The sequence below is a fragment of the Diadema setosum genome, chromosome 19, assembly GCF_964275005.1.
Source record: "Diadema setosum chromosome 19, eeDiaSeto1, whole genome shotgun sequence".
NCBI classification, from domain to species: domain Eukaryota; kingdom Metazoa; phylum Echinodermata; class Echinoidea; order Diadematoida; family Diadematidae; genus Diadema; species Diadema setosum.
In genome coordinates, this window is record NC_092703.1 from 2,809,540 (window position 1) to 2,831,889 (window position 22,350).

Genomic DNA, 22,350 nt, shown 5'->3' on the forward strand with positions numbered 1-22,350 from the left:
TGTTATGCTCATACATTGTACAGTTGTATATAATTTTCTCTGTTTATTTGATTGAAATGAAAATAAATTTGAACGTGAACTTAAATTCTCTTTCACTGGCCCTATAATTTTTTGAATTGTCTTGATAATGAAAGTAAAGGGTTTTTTTTTCCCCAGAAATCTTTATGCAGCTATGCTCTTGTAAGTCTAAATTTCAAGTCGTTTCTGTTATATCGTGTATCGTTCTTTAGTACAATCTATTTACTATAATCCCGTGTCTTGGTTTTTGATCCTTCGAACCCTCTTCCTTCCTTTGTACTTGTCCACGTCCTCTTTAGTCTCTTCCTGTCTTTTTTTCCTGAACGCTTATATTTTCCTCTTTTTTCAAAGGAAACCTGCCTTGTGCTTGTTTGGATTGTGTGTGTGTGTGTGTGTGTATGTATTACCTCTTGTTTGTCTTTCTCTTAAAAGCAGGGTTTTTTTTTAGCAGTTCAGTGTTAGTCGTCTTTTATGAGATTACGAAATATACGTTTTGCTGTTTAGCAGTTTCTTCCATTTACAGTTACGTCTGATTTTGTGCTTTAATAAATCACATGACAGTTAGATTGTATTGAATTGCAGTTTACACAGTATTTTCCTTGATGACAATGCCGTACTGCTTTGTAAAAATATGTGTATTCAAATGTCTATTCAAATTACTGTTTTGGTGTAAAAAGGAGGAAATCACATAAAATGAAAAAAGTTTGATCATTGCTCGAGAAACCTCAAACATCATAACCCACGGATAATGAACCACAGCCCATGAGACAGTTGACAGCCCGTGAGTTAGTCACAAAGCGAATAAGGCACACGAGTCCAACACCTAGGCGAAAAAGGTCCACGAGACCGTTAATTTTAAGTCGAACTCGTAGGACTTTTTTAACCTAATGTCGAAGTTGTTGGCCATTTTTGCTCAGTGTCGAACTTGTGTGCCTTGTTAAGTAGCTAGTGTCGGACTCTATGACCTTTGGTTAGTGTCAAGCTCATTTGCTGTGGACTCGCGGGTTGTATGACTCATGGACCTTTATTCAATGTCGATCGAACTCGTGGTTCGTGTGACTCGTGGGTGTCCGTATCGTGGGATGACCCCTGAAAAGCAGGTCTTTGTGACTCTGAATTGGACCACAATGATAGAATAAATGTCACCCTACATCACAAAACCAGCAAAAAGTCGACACACAGGGAATTTTAGTTAAGGACAGATTCTGATGTCTAACTCAATACAAATGGCCTCCCCTAACATATCTAAATACTTGAAAGAAAGCACACACTCTAGAAAAGTGTGAACTTAGAAAAGAGACTCTGAAGTACAGGGTCTATTCAAGCGCTTAATCTTTAGCAAGCCATGCTAGCTGTGCAATGAAAGGGACAAGACACATAATGTAAATCACTGGAGAAACAACGATGAAGGAATTATCAAATTAAGCTGAAATTGCTATTAACACAGTATGACCATGACCAATACCAATTTTCAAAGTAGTAGAAGTATCCTTTCAAAAGCTATTAGACTTGAAAGTCAACAGTGTGTAAAGGATTTCAAGAAATGAAAAGGGGACTCTAAGACATACTATTATTATCATTTATTCGGCTTTCATTCACAAATATCATTATACATATTTCAAAATCAAAACATACACTAGAGTGCTAAGTGAGCACCAGGTTGGGCAGCCTGGGTCTCGAAAAAACATCGAATAGCGAATAGCAAAAGAAAATGATACAAAGGAAAGGGAGGGGAAAAATAATAAATCATAACTTTCAATAATCAGTACTAATTCAAATAATTCTATAATAACTCTTTTCATCAACAAAAAGAAAAAAAATAAATCAACGGGGCAGTGACCTTAAACATACTTATTTTAGATTTAAATATATGAACACTGGGGGAAATTTTGATATCCATGATAACTCATGTAATCCTTACAAATGGTGCTTGCCAGCATATCCGCCTGACAACGTGATAGGAAGTCTGGCATTTGACAATATCAAAAGAAAAGGTTGATAATGCATTCAGCACAATCAATAAAATGAATGCCAGCCTGTTGATTTGTCAAGTGAAAGACCTTCTGACATGTCTGATCACCTGGGGGTGTTTCATCAACGTTTGTCAGCGCTGACAATTTCAGCAAAATCCTTGGTTTTGATTGGCTGAGATGCGCTGGTCACTGACTGTTACTATGGTGATTGTCAGCGATGACAACTTTTTGCGCTGACAAACGTTGATGAAACACCCCCTGGTCTACACACAACAAGATCTATAATATTGTTAGTTCCACGAACTTATGCATTATTCAAGTAAGCCGAAAAAAAAAAAATTACTAACAAAAGATAAGGATCATTTTAACCAATGTACGCAATGAAGGAAACTGAGACCACAAGAGAAATGTATATTAAGTGAAGCAGCAACATTAGTACAACACATCAGTGAAAGTTTGAAGAAAATCGGATAATCGATGCAAACGTTATGAATTTTCAAAGTTTTGGTGTTGGAACCGCTGGATAAGGAGACTACTAGCACCACTAGAGGTTATGTTGTCATGTGCGGACAACAATATAAAGATAATAGAAAGGGAAATCTACCACAAAAAAAAGATCACTTTCTAGCATAATGAAAAAGCACTTGCATTACCGCTTTCAGAAAACAGGGGGAATGATAAGCTTCCCTAAACCTATATATTATGTCACTATCATATTGATGGGATGTGTAATTTTCTGTCATCTAAACTGAAGTAGTATATTGATAGGAGGATATCAGTAGCTTCAACCATCGGCAGGAGGATTGGGTTTCCACCCGGGATGAGTGACAGTGATCTGCTTGATGCTTCCTTTATAGTGGAATCCCAACACTGCACCGGTCAGCAAGGGGGATGTATCATGTCCTTCAATAACTGAAACACTAGCAATATTTGATGTGCTGCTGACAACCCATTGGAATTGGAGGTATTAACTTCTACTCGTTAGTTTATCGTGTTTTGTGACGCTTGGGAGAGGACATGACGGGTGACGAGTGCGAATAGAGCACTGACACCCCGGACAAGTGGGACATCAGGGAAGGTTTTACCCTGATATGGCTACCAATAACCGGGCCCTCAGAGTTACCGGTTCTATAAGTGCGGCCCATTTGGTACAAAGGGGTTAAGATCTGGCATTTTGACTCACAGTTATGAGTGCAGACAAAGAGGGTTTGCATGTGAGAGGGGTGCGGGAGGAGGTTTAAGGGGAGGAGAAGAAGGGCGGTTCACAGGGCAAGGACTAAATAATGCGGAGCACCCGGGTGGAGCAATGGCAGTAGCCATGACTGCACCTGCGCTGATCTTGGTGAGACAGTGGGAGATCCCAGTCAGGTTTCAGACCACAAAGCCGGAGACCCTGAGGGTGCTCTATGGTGGGTTGGGGCGTAAGAATTCAGCCAGTTACATGGCGGCCAACGAGGTGTTAAGATTTCAAGCTTGCAGGAGTTTTGGAGGTGGAATTATATGGATACGTGGTGACAGATGCCAGTAATGGCACATACTTGGAGTGGAGGCATCAAACTAATTATAGGACGAAAGGGAAGAGACTGAAATGGTGACTTCATCTCCTAAATCTCCTTAAATTCTCGAATTTAAATTCCTGATAACATTCAATTGTAACCGCATGGTGCAACAGGCACACTTCCATATTACACACACATCACAACACATAATACAGGGCCGGCGCAGTGTTTTCAAAAGTGTGGGGCCCACTTCCGGGTTTCATGAGCTAACAAGTAAAAAAAAAAAAGAAAAAAAAAGGTCCTCAGCTCATCTTTCCCCGTCCACTTCCGGGTTTCTTCCGCTGACAAGCAAAAAATCGCTTTCAGATGAGCTCACATTCACCCCTTCACTCCCATTGAATCATACCATCGTTAGTCGGTGACATTTTACTGGGGTTACAAAGCAAACCATGACTTCTTTCAAACTCTCACTTGCAACACCTTTTCTCTATCTCTTCTCTCGTTAAACACGTGATGATAACGAGAGAAATGTTCCTCTCGTTATCACATGTTTAACGTGAAGTGCTTCATTGAATATGCTAAAGTAGAAGCTGAGGTTATACATATCTTTTGGCCAGCTGTTGCTCCTTATTTCCAATTATACTCTTGAATTTCCTTAAAGTTAATTGGGCTGTGATCCAAGTCAAATACTGTACACTACTGCTTATTGATGATGGTTTCCTACAGCACTTGCACTTTGAAAACCGTTAGTATGTAACCCGATTATATCTATTATTCCATATACCAACAATGTGTCTATATTGTTTGTTTGTTTGTTTGGTTGGTTTATTTTTGCATTTTCTTTCTCCGAATACAATTGCAAATGAAAACAGAATGATACAGATAACATACAAATCAATAAAAATATATATTATATATATAAATCATTTGCGTAACAACATTAGTCTGAAGTGACATATGAATCAAAATAACATATTAAGGCATACTATCTATTAACAAAGGAGAAATCAATACAGGGGACCGTCATCATAAGCCGAGCTTGACGTGGATGAGGCCCTATCTGAATATGTGATACCAATATAATACAACACCAATTATATATGTACTCATAAAACTCTTAATCTTAATACACGAAACACATTTTGCTAGAGAAAAAAGAAAAGAAAAAAAGAAAAAACATATGTGTTTTTATATAAGATTGGATATCTAACTGCTGCTATTCTTTTGCGTATATTTCTTCTATATTTTAAAAGTGGACAAATATAATGAAATAAAACACAAGGAATAATAATAAACTATTATTGGTTCAAGGGCCAATTTCTCTAGCACTTCCCAACTAAAACTTTGATCTTCAACTTGCAATACAGTACCTTGGAAGTTAGGATGTGATTTCACGGAACGATTTGCGAAGGACGCGAATGGCAAAATGCAGCATTCGTATTTTAGTCCGCAAAAGATCGCCAAACAAACTGAGGGTTCGGAAACATCGCAATTGTTCGCGAACGTTGTTTTTACTTCGGCGAGAATTTCAAAAAAGTTTTAATTTTTTTGCGAATATTTTCCGCACACTTGGTAGTGATTTGCTCGTGAATTGTTATCGGAAGTATATCTTTAAAGCCTCGTCATATGCGCAAGACCTTCGGAAGACACGCGCGATGTTTGCAAAATGTTCGTGAAACTCCAAACAGACTCCGAAACTTTGGAGAATGTCTCGCGTATGTTACGCGAAATCTGCGAAGTTTTTCCGATCATTTTACGACGTAATCGCAAACTGTTCGCGTACCTTTTGAGACATTCTCGTGAACGTTTAGCGCATGTTTGGGGGATGTATGACCTACGTTTTCTACAAATCAAAATCGTAGCATACATCTTAACATCAAACAATCATTAACAACTATATAGTAAAAAAGAAATTAAAGACTAGCAAAGAGAAAGAAACGTTTGATTAAAAAGAAATCGCAGAATCTGAAGTATGTCAAAATTATATTTGACACTAGAGATTATGTGTTGAAGAAACTGATAAAAAAAATCAAATGCTTTACTAGTGGATACAGGTCCTAAGACAAAACTGTTGGCACACACACAATAGTGAAATGAGAGAAAAAGAAAGGAGAAATACAGGAAAGAAAAAAAAACTTCAACTCAAGAGAGCTTCCACTTCTCCTTGAGTACATTTCTCCCATGATAATTGAAATTTTCTTTGTTCGCGTTTCCGTCGCGTGTTCTTCGTGTACATAACATGCTGAATGATACACAAGTTGCGCAAGAATAGTTTTCGGCTCCATTGTAGGAACACATTCGGAGAAAAAACTTTTCCTAATATTGAATTTTGTCATTCGCGTCCTTCGCAAATCGTTCGCGTGCTCCGTGAAATCACACCCTATTAGAGGCTCTTGTAATCAGTGACAGCCATTCAAATCTGAATATATTAAAACTTCACTTTCACTCTCATCTCTACTGTGTAAAAATTGTGCGGATCTCGTGTGCGGATAACCGCAACATAATACTCCAGTTCACCTAGGGCATACCAGCATAATAGGACCATAGTACCCTTGAACGCTATCAGTCTTACTTTCTGTTTATCTTGGAATTACAACTCATTGATGTCCTTCCGTTCCTTTCTGTTTTCATTCTTTGCAGTTCATTCTGCCACACTTGTTCACAATTATTTTCGAAACAAATCATAATCTAGAATAAACTGTATATTTTTTGGACCTACTGATATCAATAATCTTACCTGCTTGTTTGATTTCTCTCATGACTTTGAGTTATTTCTTCTCTGCTAGTCCATACAATAACACAATTCAGCCGAGAGATGAAACATTTCGGACGACACTGCCACACGTGTTCACAATCACTTTTCGAAACAAATCATAATCTAGAATATATATTTTTTGGACCTACTGATATCAATAATCTTACTTGCTTGTTTGATTTCTCTCATGACTTTGAGTTAGTTCTTCCCTACAATTCCATACAATCACTCAATTGAGCCGAGAGATGAAACATTTTGGACGACACTGATAAAATCAACACGTGGTCTGGCTTCTATTATGAAAAAGCTTCAGTTTCCGAAGGAAATAAGACGTTGGTTTCCTTTGGCCTGCATTTTTGTTGTCCACACCTACAACTTCACCTTGTCATCCAATACATTTTCAAAATACTACTAGACACTTTGACAATGGCCGAAATGAATCACATTTCCTGCGTTTTCTTGGTGTGTTATATACCAATGAGAATGTTCACTCAATCCTATTTTCAAAATCTTCCATAGATGTTCCTTAAACACTGTTTTCTCCGTTATTATCAAACCTGTAATACATGTGTTCTCATGAAGCGTATTCTATGATATGACAAGACATGGGAGATGAGCATTTCACACCACTCGTCAAGGTAGTAAACAGAACTGGAGACAAAGTGCAAAGGAAAATTTCTGTGTGACCAATGCTTCACAATAGAAACTGTTCTCATTATTCTTCTTTACGTTATATTCCAAGTCGGAGCACGAATCATCAATTGCTAAATCACTTCAACACAATTCAATTATACTGTATGTTCATTCTACAAAAGATAGTACATTATCGAGTATACAGTTAACAATCTGTCCAACAACTTAATGATTTGTAAGATATAAAAGTCATAAACTATAGCATTATAGTACAAAATACACGAACTATTTCATATTGAGAGAAACAATAATTTCTCTGCAGTCTTGATAAAATAATAAAAAAGAAATTACAGCGATGGATATGAGTGATGTATTGTAAATGAATTTTACGAGACCTTTATCACGTGAAATACAATACTGCAATATACATATGCTTATGATTAATCGCAAATTACGCACGCGCAGGCACAGTTTTTGATAAATGTAACATTCAAAGTCAGCGATATGCAGTGTGCTGCCCTGCTGGTTATAACTTTCAGAAGGTTCAGAAGGTTCTATATAATAATACGCATACTGTGAGCAGTAATTGCTTTAAAGCACACTGTACACAGAATGTGCGAACTTGAAATAAGATATCAATGTTACAAAACACCCAAAATACATTAGTTGTGTGTTCCAGAAAATATATACTGACAGAGTATATTGAAGCACATGTATACACACAGTTGGTGGCGCATATTAAAAGTGCACATTGGATGAACGTAAGATAATAAGGAAGTAATGGTATCAAAACCGAAACCCCGCATTACTGCCTAGGTATTTGGGGACCTTTACTTTCCATTGGCTTGCTGATTTCATTTTAAACAAAAGTTACACCATAATGGCCTCGTGTTGAAACCATACATGAGGAAATGACAGGAAATTTCGTAAGTGGAGTATCTCTGAAGAAAAATAGTGCAATTCCTGTCACCGAGCAAACTATGATTTTACTCAGACTAAAGACCCTTGAAATAGCGTACCACTATATTCATTTCATGTCCTCAAATACATCTTTCATGTCTTAAAAACTGCCTAGGTATTTGGGGACCTTTACTTTCCATTGGCTTGCTGATTTCATTTTAAACAAAAGTTACACCATAATGGCCTCGTGTTGAAACCATACATGAGGAAATGACAGGAAATTTCGTAAGTGGAGTATCTCTGAAGAAAAATAGTGCAATTCCTGTCACCGAGCAAACTATGATTTTACTCAGACTAAAGACCCTTGAAATAGCGTACCACTATATTCATTTCATGTCCTCAAATACATCTTTCATGTCTTAAAAAGATGCAGAATGTTTTCATTTACAATCAATGTTCCTCTATACACTCACACATAATATACACTTTTTCATGGTATTCTTTATTTCATTTCAATTCAATACCTGGCTCATTTTCACAATGAAAGCAGTATGAACAAAAGTAAGCACAAATACACACACATGCACACAAGCTTTAGATAGTCCAATAACTTGTAACACGTTTTTTTTTCTTTTCTTGTTACACACACATGCTCAGTTATTTGACTTAATGAAAGCAAAGCGCTTCAAGCATGAAGCTGCTTGATAAAAATCAAATTAATTGCTTTGAATATAACACTATTGAATATAATACTAAATAGGAATATTAGGTAACAACCATATTTAGATTACATTTTACACATCAAATATACATCTATAATTACGTGTCTAATATCACAAATGCTTGAAGGATTTGTGACCCATTCATTATCCCCTTCTTTATCCACCAACTCCATATACCCCATCCCCCGATAATACTTGCCACAGCAAACTGAATGGGTTTTTTAAAGTGTAAATGGATGTACGCAGAAATTTATCAAAATTGAAAAAAAAAGAACTGACAAATTTACACTGTTTCTTGAAATATTCAAAAGCCATATACGTTTGGACAGGAACAGGTAGGCTATCAAAACACGATGTTTCTTGATACGAAAATGTATGAATGTATCCGTGCAGTGACCGGGATAATACAAGTGGTCTGTAGAGTTCAGTGACATTCTTAACAGGTCTGAAACACGCTGCATAAAACTTGCTATCATTATCATTATTATTATCATTATTACTACTACTGCTATTACTATTATTACAGTTAAAAAGTTTGACTTCATTATTTTGATCGACAGAGAGTCATTAGGATAGGAAGAATACGTGGTAAGAGGGAAGATTGGTAGAAAAAGTGGATATCAAATTAGATAGATTAATAGATAGATGATAGATAAATAGATAAATGAAAGTATTTTTGAAAATAAGTTACTTACTGTGCACTAATTTGGCCTTGATAACGGGGACAATCATTTATAGACCGTATCGTATTTGTATCTCACCAGATATGTAGCTGGATATACGGCAAATTGAATCTCTGTCTGTTAGCAAATGATCGTGTGCACGTGATCCGGAATGGTAGTGGAACACGATACATTGGTCATCAACAGTTAACTGATATGCTACAGACAATTTCTGGGGGTTTGCATCCTTCTTTCCATCTTTTCTTTAACATGATTTAAACTTTCCAAAATGTAAAGAAACTTTAACCAAATCTTGCATTTGCTTTTAATAGTACGCATCTATGACTAGATGTTTCACTTCTCATCATGAAAATAAACAAAATCCTGCATGTAATCATTAAGAAGAATGAAATGTGCAAAGATCCCCAGACCTACCCGTAGTTTCAAATTACCTGGACAATCGATTGCTGTGGTTCCGCCTGCTCTTCCTCCCCAGTGCTGTCTCCTTCCGTATCTTCACTGCCATCGGACGGCTCGCTGCGGGAAGGACCTGCATCGTTGTCGTCTGCTCGCTGTATCGGAGCAGAAGTTTGTTCGGGAGCTGCTTCCATAGAGAACGTCTTCAATTCCGTGGCCTCCGCCATTGCGATCTCGACCCCCAAACTAACACGATTACTTCTAAAAGCAAATTACTAACACCGCTTGTAGTACAGATCCAATAGATAGACAGAAAGGTGTAAGTCTCACGTAGTCAGTGCGCACTGTAAGCCAGTGTTGCCAGTAAGAGCTGTATTTACCTTGAGCATGGTATATGTAGCGGATATTTCGCAAGGTATATATGAACTGAACTAAGGAATCCTTGCGATCTGATTGGTCAAACTCCATGTGTCCTTACGCACTTACTGCCTGTGAGATCAATACGATATCCGCAATAACTCAAAACAGAGCGATCCTAATAATAAAAGGTGGGATGTCTCAGTCATTCCAAAACCGATTTCCATCATGTAAACTTGGAATTCCTCTTAGAATGGTATGCTCTGTATTATAGTTTAAGTGACTTTTTTGTATCTCGCAAAAATGTTAAAAGTCCAAAATTCATCTTCACCAATACTATACCAACCCTTTAGAGTAGGATATCAAACCCAGTCATCGGGCCGTTTGAAATCTGTCTTAAAATCAAATTGTTCTTCTGATTTTAATCTGCTGTCTTGAATATATTTAAGCAGTTCGTCTATCTTGTTCTCTATGCGATCAAATCGATCCTTTATGCCAGACAACTCATTGGCCTGCTTTGCAAGCTCGTAGGACTGTTTTGCCAGTTCGTCGGACTGTTTCGCCAGCTCATCGGAATGCTTTGTTAGTTCGTCAGACTGCTTCGCCAGTTCGTTGGATTGCTTTGTCAGTTCGTCGGAATGCTTTCCAAGTTCGTTGGACTGCTTTGTCAGCACGTCGGACTGCTTCGCCAGTTCGTTGGACTGGTTTGTTAGTTCGTCGGAATGCTTTCCAAGTTCGTTGGACTGCTTTGTCAGTTCGTTTGACTGCTTTGTCAGTTCGTCGGACTGCTTTGTCAGTTCGTTTGACTGCTTTGTCAGTTCGTCGGACTGTTTTTCCTGCTTGTCGGCTTGTTTGGCCAGTTCGTCAGCCTGCTTCGCCAGCTCGTCGTTCACGGTACCACCAATGGTTTCTACTTTGCTATCGATCTGCTTCAGGCGATATTTCATGTCGGGGAGGAGCTGATCGGTCGTAGCTGTAGCTTTAGGTCGTAGCTCGCCCTAGGATACAAATGTCAACGCAAAAAAAAAAATGGCTTTATTCAATTCAATTCAACTTTATTTTCATTTCCATTAGATAAACAGGGAAAATTTTGATATATACAATGCATGAAGAGAACATATTTGTAATAATTTCAAAAACGTACATTAACAAAATACATGTGATCATGAGTCACAACATAATATTGCATTTATAAGGTATATACATATGCATAGTACATACAAGGATAGGAATGGAAATGGAGAGTCCCACAAAAAAAAAAAAAAAAAAAAACAAGCTTGTACGATATGGGACCCTCGGAATACATAAGAAAACGAATAATGACTTCATGAAACTACAAACAAATATATTAAACAAAATCAAAGGAACCAATGTCAACTTACATAAAATGAAATAACAGGAAGGAACGAAAAAAAAAGGAAAAAAGAAAAATATGAAAATGTAACACACGCCATGTAGAGTCCCCGCAACACAATTCACACCCAATACTCCATGTTCATCTGGCATATGTTTTAATCTTAACAATTATCTTGATAACAATATTCAGTGAAAAAAAAGGTCAGGTACAGAATGTTTATTTCTTATTTCATTTGTTGCTGTTTTTGTTGTTGTTGCTGCTGCTGCTGCTGCTGCTGCTGTTGTTGTTGGCAAATGCAACCAGCATAACATTTTTCAAGCAATATAATATGTCTTTCTGTTTCCTAATTTTCGATGGATTAAAAACAAAATCAGATTCATGTTAGTGTTATAAACAGCCGTAAAATTTTGTAGTTGGGCTCATGTGAGTTAGCTTTAAAGTATAGAGTACGGTGGATTGAACTACCTAACAATACAAGAAGTCCATTTGAAATTTAGGAAAAAACTTGTGGGAGTTCTTCAAAGTTAGAATTGGACTTGAATTCTCATGACGGTGATATTCTTCGCAAGCCAATGTTCAAATGGTATGAGGTACTACATGTATGTAATAATGTGAACTTAGCAAAGACTCAATGAAACTTGCGCAAGATTTTTTTTTTTCTAAACTGTTTTCCTTAATACAATGCATATTTACATATAAGTATTACTAAGAACAACGTTTGCCTCTTTCACATAAACGTGCTCCCTAACTGTAATAATTTAGCAATATTGGCTTTGTAAACTGGGATTTTTGGTTGGTAAATCCAATGATACAATGACTTTTGCAATGTTTGAACGTAGTCCACAGACCAATGACAGTTTTAGCTCGACTCACTCGTGCTTGGTCATGTTGGTTCTTGATGCAGATCTTGGAAGCCCGACACAATACATTTTTGTCACCGGTGAGGGCGCGGTACCACTTCTGCAAAAAGAAACGTTTGCGCCGTCTGACGGCAGACCGCCAAAAAACTAACGGGAGAGTCTCCAGGATTTCCATCACAAATTCCACCTGTTGACGGCACCAGCGAAATTATGAATTAGGATGTTTTGATATAGGGCACTTTCGTGCACGTAGAATGTCTCCTGTATGGTGTACCCCTCGAAGTGAAAATACCTTCTTCTTTTTTCAAATAATGTTTATTCACATTTCAAACAACAGAGATAACATCAAGAATTTCATTTACATGCATTAATTTAAGAGAAATTGAAACATAATCAAATAAATCATTTGGAAGATTATGCAAAGGTTTGCACAATGTGTTTTGTTTACTTCAAGTCTTTTTCGTAATTCTGACCGAAACATATACAGTGTATCGCAATCTACGTTCTCTATTATCAATCCCTTTGTGAATACAATCACCAAAAAGCTATATTGATAAATTCATCTACATCCTCTTCTTCATTGCTCTTTGACAAAAATACAATATTGGTGTCAACAGAAACATAAAAAACTTGCTGAATTAACCAAGAAATATAATTCCAAGATTTCCTGTTCAGTTTAAATGTAATAAAAGCGTGACATTCGTGTTATATCCTCATCTACCTGACAAACATCACACTTATAAATTATAACTTATTTTCCATTTGAACAAATTCGTCTTCACTGGTAATAAATTATAGAACACTTTAAAATTAAATTCTTTCAACTTATTGATGCTGCTCTCAACAATAAGGCATGTCGCATAGGCTGGTTCATCACCACTACGATGTCCGACGTTTATTTATTCTTGCCACTCTACCTCTACTTCAAACGTGACGGAGGTAAACCAGATGGGTAGGATCATCACACTCTCCACAAAACAATTAGTAATACATCTGCTAGAGCGGATCGAAGGCTCTGGAGTCTTTACATATCATTTATTGACCAACCAGTGCTACCATGCAGGCCTATATAACAGGTGGTACAAAATATCTGTGTCCCTGTTATGTCTGTGCACAGCTCCATTATTGTTTGAGACCCCCAATAATGTCATCTGAGTTACCAGTGATCAACGAACAAAGTTGAGAAGAGAAGAGTGAGTTCATACCTGCATCTCAAGACGTGTAAACTCGGCCTTCTCCTGAATGGCTTGAATATCACCAACCGCCAGACCGATCTGAGAGACCATTGTATCTAAAACTATTAGTAGTGTTTATCATAATGACAGATCCAACGGTTACAATAGTAACCGTCATGTTACTTTGAAACTGCCTATGTAAAAATGTCTCAAATTCAGTGTCAGGTTCGGATTTTTTTTTTTCAAAGCGTTTCGAGTATATCATGTATCGAACGACCTGTACATCTACGATTATGTCTATATCCGTCTATCAGGGAGACAAGGAATAATCATGAATTTGAAGCCAGATTTCTTTTGCTCAAATCTTCGATTACATCAGTCATCAATTTATCAATCTGTCTACCTATCAGAGAGAAAGAGACAGCTCAACTGAAATCTTTGAAGGCTTACATGGAGTGGTAAAATAAAGGCTTAATGGTGCACCTCGTTGTATGTTGCCCTGACTGCCTGAAATGCGACTACCCACTCCCGACTTTTCGGCACGCATGTTTTGTCATTTTAAGAGAATGTCATATCAATATATCAAGTGTAAGGCTGATATAAGGCTCTCCAGCCTTGTAATTGTGTTTTAATCGTAAGGGCAGGATCCTTCAAGTGAACAGTGCTATCACTGAAGAGAAAAAAATCAACATAAATATGGTTATGGCAGTCGTACCAATCCCATAGGTTTACATGTTCATAACTTCAGAGGTTGATGGGTCAATGGGTCAATGCCTTTTCCAATCAACCTATTTTTTTCAAACAATCTTTTTTTTTTCCAGAACTTACCAGAAGATTCATGATGAGGATTGGCATGACAACGAGGAAGAGTGTAAAAATGACGTAGGTGATGCTCTGATAGAAAACCGCAGTCAAGAAGTAGTCTTCCTCGCCATCCGCTGGAGTGTTTTCCGTGTTCAGGTAGTTTTGACTGTGGAAGATATCCCCGAAATCCAGCTCACCGATCATCATAACAAAGGTCTTGGCAAGAGAATATTCAATACGGTGGAATGGTTCCTACGGCATGAGAAAATAAAAAACGAAACAAATATATTGCAAGTTCAGGAGCTCGCGCTCTATGGGAAGATATTTCTAGGGCCTATATGCAAAATAACGTATGTGAAAACGAACGAGAGATAATGTTTTATGAAAGGACCTATGTAATATAAACGCATGTTAACTTGTGTTGATTAAGATAACCTTAACATCACTTGTGTTGCGAAAGGAATATCTAAATGCGTTCAACATCGTAAATTAATTTCTGATACTTTACTTCAGATTGCTTGGATGCGCAAATAAAAATCTTCCGAACGGAAATTCTACTCATTGCTGAAGACTAATGTGATTAACAAAAGGACATTAGAATGGACCTTCCTCTTGCAAGACTGAGCATAACTTGCACATTTCCATGTCACTAACATTAACCGACAAAATAAATGGCAGGGAGCAAGGTATGTTATCCTTGGTCTTGGGGAAGGTGCATTCCACTGATGATATTACTATTTTAGCGATAATTGACAGATGTTAAGTTACAAGCACAGCCTTTTGTTTGGAAAGCTGCGTGTGTGGGCGTAGCTAAATAACTAAATAAAACCAGTAGAAAAAAATCAAACAAGTAAAATAGTGTGGGACGAATTTACAAAATATTCGCCTCGCCCTTTAAGTGATATAAAGGCTATCATAATTGAATACTAGTAAAGATGCATTTGCATCTTTAGTCCTACAGCAAGATTATGGTCCTGGAAACATGCGACCTTTTAGATAATACTAAGAAAGCGAGCTTAGTATTTATTTTATTAGCAATTGAACGTTATTTTGAGCAATTTGCTAACGCGTCTCAAAACTTTGTTTTAGTGGTATGATACGTTTCCGTTAGTGATTTATCGTTCTGAATCCCATCAATTTTCTCTAAAAGTGACCCTTTTATTCATCCACGAGCAGTTTTAGAAATAGCGAGGAGATATTCAGGACTACGATTCTAATTTCAGCTATCAGGTTTCACTCTCAATCTCAACAAACCAGGCTCATTTTTCCTTTTTTTAAGCACGTGATGGTTATTTTAAATATTTGAAGAAAAAAAAATCAGTTGTGTGAAATACACACCAAAATTCTGATAACAAACACTTTTTTTTTTTGCAACAGTCAGTTGAATCATATTTTGCCATTATTAGTGGCTACATTCTGGAATCTTTCAAAACCGAGCCAAAGTCTGAATCAGGAGCGCCCTGCACTTTCTCTTTTACTCATTTCAATGTGCTGTACCAACAAGTTTGACCCAGCGCTCGCAGTACCTGGTTCATCAGAAGGGTGTAAAAAGCGAGGGCGAAAGCCACAAGGACGAGGACTAGTATCAGGACGAACTGAATGAAGGTGCGAAGAATTTCTGAAAGGAAGAACATAATCGTCTGCCATGAACAATTTACAAAAACCTGTAGATTCACTTGACATTACGGTATGCTGAAAAATAAAACATAAAACTAGTATGAGGCGATTACTCTGGGAAATGTAACCCTTGTTTTTAACTCCATTCTATTCATTTTAGTATTTTCAGACGTGTGTCGCCGATATATTTTGCACAGTAAGGTATCATCCATAAATCTGCATTTATATACACGGTGTATTTCACTGTATATAGTATAGTGGATAAAGGTATTGTTAACGTTTGGGAGCAGCGATTTAAAATATGTTCGAGTTATCACATTGTTAGTGCATACGTGGAGGTCATACACAGATGTATCACAAAACATCCTACATAACAATTTCGCAATAAAGCCTAGAATATAAGGAGATATCACGATCTCTTCTCAAGAAACAATACCTGAGGATGGCTTATTCTAGAAGCAAATTTATCATAACTCTTGTTCACATTTTCTACATCATATTTAACAATACTTAACAATGATTATACTAATTAACATTTCAACATTGGTTGTTTCTATCCTTAACTCACATTTTAGAACTATCTTGAAGTACTAAAGCTGGGTTTTATTTCGTGTGAAATGTAAAATTTCACACCCGAACCCCCTTCCTATCAAAACAAAAATAATAAAGATAAAAATAAAAAATAATCACCCTGATTTACATGTATTAGAAAATGTTCTTGAAGCACAAGTATGTAATTGATAACTGAAATCTTATATGACTGGCGAACTGCATCCGCCTGTTCTAACTATATACATTGGAGTATAGCCTCCTTGAACATCTCCCAAGAGTGAGGATGTTTACTTAGCACCAACAAGATGCGTCTTTAGCTGCTGTTTGTGATCGTTGAATGGTAAGGTGTAAACGCTGAGATATCGCACTTTTCGTACCATTCCTACCATAATAAGGTATAAAGAGAATGCCCAACATCTGTCTTCAGTAGGAATCAGATTTCACGTAATTCATTGGAGGACTAATGTACTTAAGTTCTACTTCCCACCTGTGAACATAATCACGTAGATTCCGAGTACCGAGAACCGCCGTATGTAGAGAATGAGGTTGATCCAAGCAAGGAACACGGCAACCGCCCCACACTGCCACTGCCAGGCCTGCAACGAAAAGGAAAAATGAAATGAAAACCGAGACAAGGCTGAAGGTGAAATGGCGAAGTCGTATTGAGCGAATGTTTTCTACGCCGCTTGATTGTAACTGAATCATTAAATCAGCTTTATAATGTTATAATAATATTGTTTTGTTCGAAAATGCGTTCATCTTAATATTTTCTAAGGAAAAATCACTATCCTAAACGCGTTTGAGGCATTTTCAGGGGTTAGATAAACTCAACCGTGTTTTCAAACACATTTAGGCCTATATAGTCTTCAACCCTTGATTACGACGAGTCGTCCTTACTCAGAAGAAAGTAATTTTTCATTTAAAAAAATACAAGATTCGACACTACAAGCAAACAAGGCCCACGAGACGGACACATTAGCTCCGTGGTGTAGTGTCGAACTCGTCCGTCGGTTTTTCTTATTAGTGTCGAAGTCATGGGCTTTTTTAATAGATAGTGTCAAACTCGTGGGCCTTGTTTGCCTAGTGTCCCACTCACAGGCCTTATTTGCTAGTGTCAAACTCTTGGGCTGTATGACTCGTGGGTTGTATGACTTATGTACCTTAATTGAATGGGAGCTCGTGGACCGTTTTGACAGAAACGCTGATTTAGGCTGCGTATAACAACTTGATTGGGATTCACGCTTGAAATGGTGTTTGCGAGTGTGGTTTGAAGCGCGATTGGGCAGCGTTCATCTATCCATCATGCAATTGCGATTCGGGTGTTGTCACTGCTCAGCTCAGTATTGTGCCGCTCGACACAGGAAGTAAAGGTCAACTACATACTAGGTGTTTCAAAAAACATTTCCCCCTTTTGATCATTAGTTAAAGTAGTTCAGAAACTATTCATCCAATAAAACTGTCATTGATATGAGTAATAGCTGAAAAGTGTACAATTTTGTTGAAGGTGATTTCAATATGAAAGCATAAATCAGTTTCATTAAATCTAAGATTGAATTTGAAGTAAGGTTTCAGCTTTTGGTCAAATTTTAACTCTCTGTACAAAAATTGAACTTTGCACAGGAAACAATGATGTGTATGTGAGTGTATGCTGACAATAGCCCTGAACAATGGACATGCCTGAACCACCTGTTGACTAGGCGTCAGTCTCGCGCTCCCAGGCACATGGATGCTTAATCAATAATTCATGTGGATTGCCCTGGGCACTGCTAGTCTGAATTCATGCACGGTAAAGGGTAAAATGCACGCACATGGAAAAAGTAAGCACATGTTTCCATGTGCTTTCAAACACCACATTTCATTCCAGCTGGTAAAAATTTTCAAATTTTGTTTCTCATATCACTAAATTTGGGATATAAATAAGCATAAATGATCTAAAGTTCTTCATTCTAATACAACTGTCTCCTAATAGTCTGACAAATTTGTCGCTTTTTCGGTGAAAACATTAATTTTGGTAGAGAGTTCAGAAGCATTTCTTATTGGGGCGATTTGTTTCACAGTAGATTTATTTAAGGCTCCATAAACACAAGCGTATATACTCTAATCGATTTTCTTTGCTTCCTGTCACCATGTTTACGACAGAACAGAAGGTATTCATTGTAATTTCGTTTCGCAGAAGTAGGGACAGCACTGTCGCAACTCAACGACACTATCAGTAGGCATTTGACTTTACACAGATACTGCCAGAGGCTGAATGAAAACTAGTTGTGATAGTGGAATTTATCATGAATCAAAAAAGAAGCATTCAAACCCTGGTCATTGTTCAAGGACCATTGTCGGGGTGTTAATCACAGACTCCCATACACATCCATTGACCCCTGCGCAAAGTGAAAGTTTTGTACAAAGGGTTGCAAATAGAGAAAAATCTGGAACCTATAACTGTGAAATTAATCATGGATTTCATGAAACTGATTTGTGCTTTCATATTCAAACCACCTCCAACAAAATTGTACACTATTCAGCTATCACTCATATCAATGGCAGTGTTATCTGATATATAGTTTTTGAATTATTAAGAATCAAAAGTGGGAAATAATTTTTGAAACACCTAGTACCACCAAACATGCCTCGTCCATTCACACACAAACAATGGGTAGAAAACACAACCGGAAACAGCTGGGAGTTGACCTTGAGATATGAACACGTTTAAAAACGGCGTTACGTTTGTCTACTCGCAAAAAGGCTTTCGTGGGCTGCGTTTATCCAACTTGAGAGAGAGTATCACCCGCACATGACAGTACCTAGCACGTATCTCACCCGTAGTTTGATTCCATTCCTTAGTTCCCCGTGTCCATATTTTACTTTGCCGCAATCAGATCAGCTGTAGATAGACCTATTTCACCAAAGGGTTATATCGCCAGTTTTGCTAGTTGTCACGGTCATGCTTCATCCACTAATTCTGTCCGTATTCAAGATGTTCACGCATAATCTGTAACGTAGCAGCGGCTAAAATCGTGCATTTACAAAGTGTAAATGTATGTGTTTGAAAGTGAGGTTATACGAGTAACCATCTATTATGAGTAAAAAAATCACATTTCAAGGTATTTTAAGTTTGCATTATTTTTATTCAAACAGATGAGTAACTACAAAGTGGTTTTTAAGTATCTTGCAAAAAGTTAAAGGCTGAATCCTCTCCGCAACCATTACTAAATCATCCCTTTAACGCTATTTTAGAGAAATCCAAAATCTAAGATTATCTGAGAATCTTGGAAATTCACCTACCAGTGGTATGCGTATTCCATTGTGATATCGAATCTGGCTTAGAGGGAGAACGAGTAGAATGGCGAGAACGTAGAGGGCCCACTCTATCAAATTGCAAAAACTGGCAAAGTACGACCTGCGTTGAAAGTACAACTGGAAAAGCTGTTCAAGGAAAGAGAAGACAGAAACGGCTTGATTTAAGCAAAAATTTACCACAACGGGATAAGAAAATTGAAAACGCTATGGCCGGAACTCAAATGAAACCATGGTTTAAACCATGGACAAAAACCATGGAGCGCCAAGTGTCGCTTGGAATATTTCGTTAAGAATTTAGTCATTTCGTCGATGAAATGATTATTTTGAAACGTAATGACATTTTGTAACTAAATTAACATTTCGTCCACGACATGATAATTTCGTTAACGAAACGGTCATTTTGTCGACGAAATGACCAATTTCGTAACGAAATATTTCGTGCGACACTTGGCGCTCCATGGTTTTTGTCCATAGTTAAAACAATGGTTTCATTTGTATCACCTTCGTGAATTCGGGCCTATAAATGCAGTCCTGCTCGGATAAATCAGTGCTTCAAGGATGTTTTATAATGATTTGCCACTAAACAAATAAATAAAAAGAAATGGGAACTACAACAACGTGTCCGGCCAACCGAAAGGGAACTCCAAACCAGTCAAAAAGTTAATCCTAAAAGGAAAGGTAAAACTGTAACTATACACAGCCCAGTCGCTGTATAAATCGGCGTCTGGTCGGGCTAGTAAAACTATAAAGAAGTATATTAAATAGTATAAGAAGTATATTAAGAAAGTAAGAAAGTAAAGTATGTTTTAATTCTCTTCATCTGTTTATTATTATTATTATCATTATTATTATTATTATTATTTGGAGGGCGATAACAGTTCTTCAACAGCAGCGAACATCCAATATAAACATGCAATAAAGAGTGAGCTTGTAGCTTCACAACTTGCCATATAGCTTGTGAATAAAGTCTTGAAATTTCCAGATTTTGTTGTTGTTAAAAAGTAATTATGTCACACTCTTAGATCTTAATAATTTTTATATCAAATTGTTTATTATTTCGAAGTTATTTAGCCAGAAATAGCATAATATTTTCGCTCTCGTGGTATACAAAAAGTTCTTTTTCTTTATTTTTGTACATGGTCACGGGGAAAACTGTGAGGTGATGACTTCATCAGTTTATTCATTTCTAAGGTTACAATTGTGTACGAACTTTTTTTGTATTTTTGGTTCAACGACCTTCTTTTTAAGGATTAACGAATCTTCGGAATAACGCCACAAAATAATGTTGGAATTAATACACCCTATTTCATTTCGGGATTGACAAACATCTAAACTGTAGGTGAAGGGAATTTGTGTGTTGCGGAATTACGAACCTTCGGAATAGCGAAGTTTATTTCATTTTTGGATAAATAAACCTTCGGAAAAAAAAAGAATACATTCCTTTAATACTATACGGTTTTTTTTCTCCTTACACACTTACTTCACGAATGAGATTGAAGACAGCAAGTACAAGTATGACCCAGTTGCCAATACGGCCGAAAAAGAAGAGAGTGGCCTCGGAGAATTCTCCAACCCATCGATCCTCGCCGTTTGCGAACCACGTTACGCCATCGGTGCCGTTGGCGAAGCGCACGTAGTAAGTTGGTGGAATGACGAGGACGTAGCCCGTGAGCATGACCACGAGGGGGATGCAGAAGACTAGGGAGACCACCACGAGCAATCGTCCCGCCTTGATCCATTTTAGATTGATGAGGCTGGTCACAAGGGGGTGTGTAAGGAGATTGGTCCGCTCTGCGGATACCTGTGGTGGAACATCTGAAACTTTTTAGAGACACGCCTAACCCAGATCAGTTTCATGAAAGAAAAAAGCCAAAGACAGACACATTATCAACAATAACGAAATAATATCGAAATCCGTGCACTTTCTTAATCTGCAGGGATGGGAATTATGAATAACTTAGCATCTATACCTTTATTGCAATTCTGTTGGTACACTACAATAAATTGAGATAATCTGAAAAGATAGATGAGATCTTCTTTAACCTGCGTTACTACTGCGAGACCAGAGGGCCCTGTCATTTCAATTCAGTTCACTTCGATTATACTCATAATCCAATCACACATTGCTATTACACTCGCCACGTAATAGCGCTGCCAGGTACCGTTTATCATGCTTATACCCCTGAGTCTACAGAGACAAGGTGGGTGAAAAAAAAATGTTCAAGGACGCAGGCACTTGCCATGATTTGATTTCGGAACTTCTTGAAATCAAGAGTTTATCCAGTATATGCGATAGTGCTCTCCACCCAAGTTTGTTATCTTACCATGATACTGAGAGGATGGTTGCGTGCAATGTCATTGAAATCTGTTGTGTACGGCGTCGCGTCGTCTCTCAGGTGTCCTTCGGAGTCATATTGATCTGTCGTTGTCGGGGTCGAATCCTTGTCATCAGGCACTGAATCGGTCTTCTTGACCTCGTCATCGGTCTCTTTCGAAGTAGTTCTGTCGTTTGATTGGAAGGTAAATGATGCCTCCCTGTGTTCGCCGTTGCCGATAGCATCATCAGCTTCTATACCGTAAGCGTCGCATTGGTCGATCTCCTCTTTTTCTTCCTCGTTTCCATCTTCGCCTACAGGTCGGATTGACATATCAATGACTGTCATTGTTCACTTCATCAATGGCGTTATGACTTCGCCGACAATCTTACCTCTATTTTTTGTGGGCGTTGCATGAACATTCTTTTCACAAATCAATA

The 22,350-nt window shown here is 37.6% G+C and overlaps 2 protein-coding genes across 2 annotated transcripts in view; both read right to left on the reverse strand.

Moving 5' to 3' along the window:
• LOC140242892 (transient receptor potential cation channel subfamily A member 1-like) overlaps positions 1-10,126 on the reverse strand; it is a 95,744-nt gene extending 85,618 nt beyond the window's left edge. The window contains exon 1 of the mRNA XM_072322639.1: positions 9,615-10,126. Within this exon, the coding sequence (XP_072178740.1) occupies positions 9,615-9,806 (192 nt within the window). The 5' untranslated portion in view covers positions 9,807-10,126. The remainder of the gene's footprint in view (positions 1-9,614) is intronic.
• A 172-nt stretch (positions 10,127-10,298) lies between these two features.
• LOC140242893 (transient receptor potential cation channel subfamily A member 1-like) overlaps positions 10,299-22,350 on the reverse strand; it is a 57,989-nt gene continuing 45,937 nt past the window's right edge. Inside the window, exons 15-23 of the mRNA XM_072322640.1 lie at positions 21,920-22,224; positions 21,076-21,396; positions 19,581-19,721; positions 16,789-16,897; positions 15,659-15,750; positions 14,157-14,384; positions 13,359-13,427; positions 12,167-12,340; positions 10,299-10,934 (exon numbers count right to left, since the gene is read on the reverse strand). Coding sequence (XP_072178741.1) covers positions 10,299-10,934; positions 12,167-12,340; positions 13,359-13,427; positions 14,157-14,384; positions 15,659-15,750; positions 16,789-16,897; positions 19,581-19,721; positions 21,076-21,396; positions 21,920-22,224 — 2,075 coding nt within the window. The remainder of the gene's footprint in view (positions 10,935-12,166; positions 12,341-13,358; positions 13,428-14,156; positions 14,385-15,658; positions 15,751-16,788; positions 16,898-19,580; positions 19,722-21,075; positions 21,397-21,919; positions 22,225-22,350) is intronic.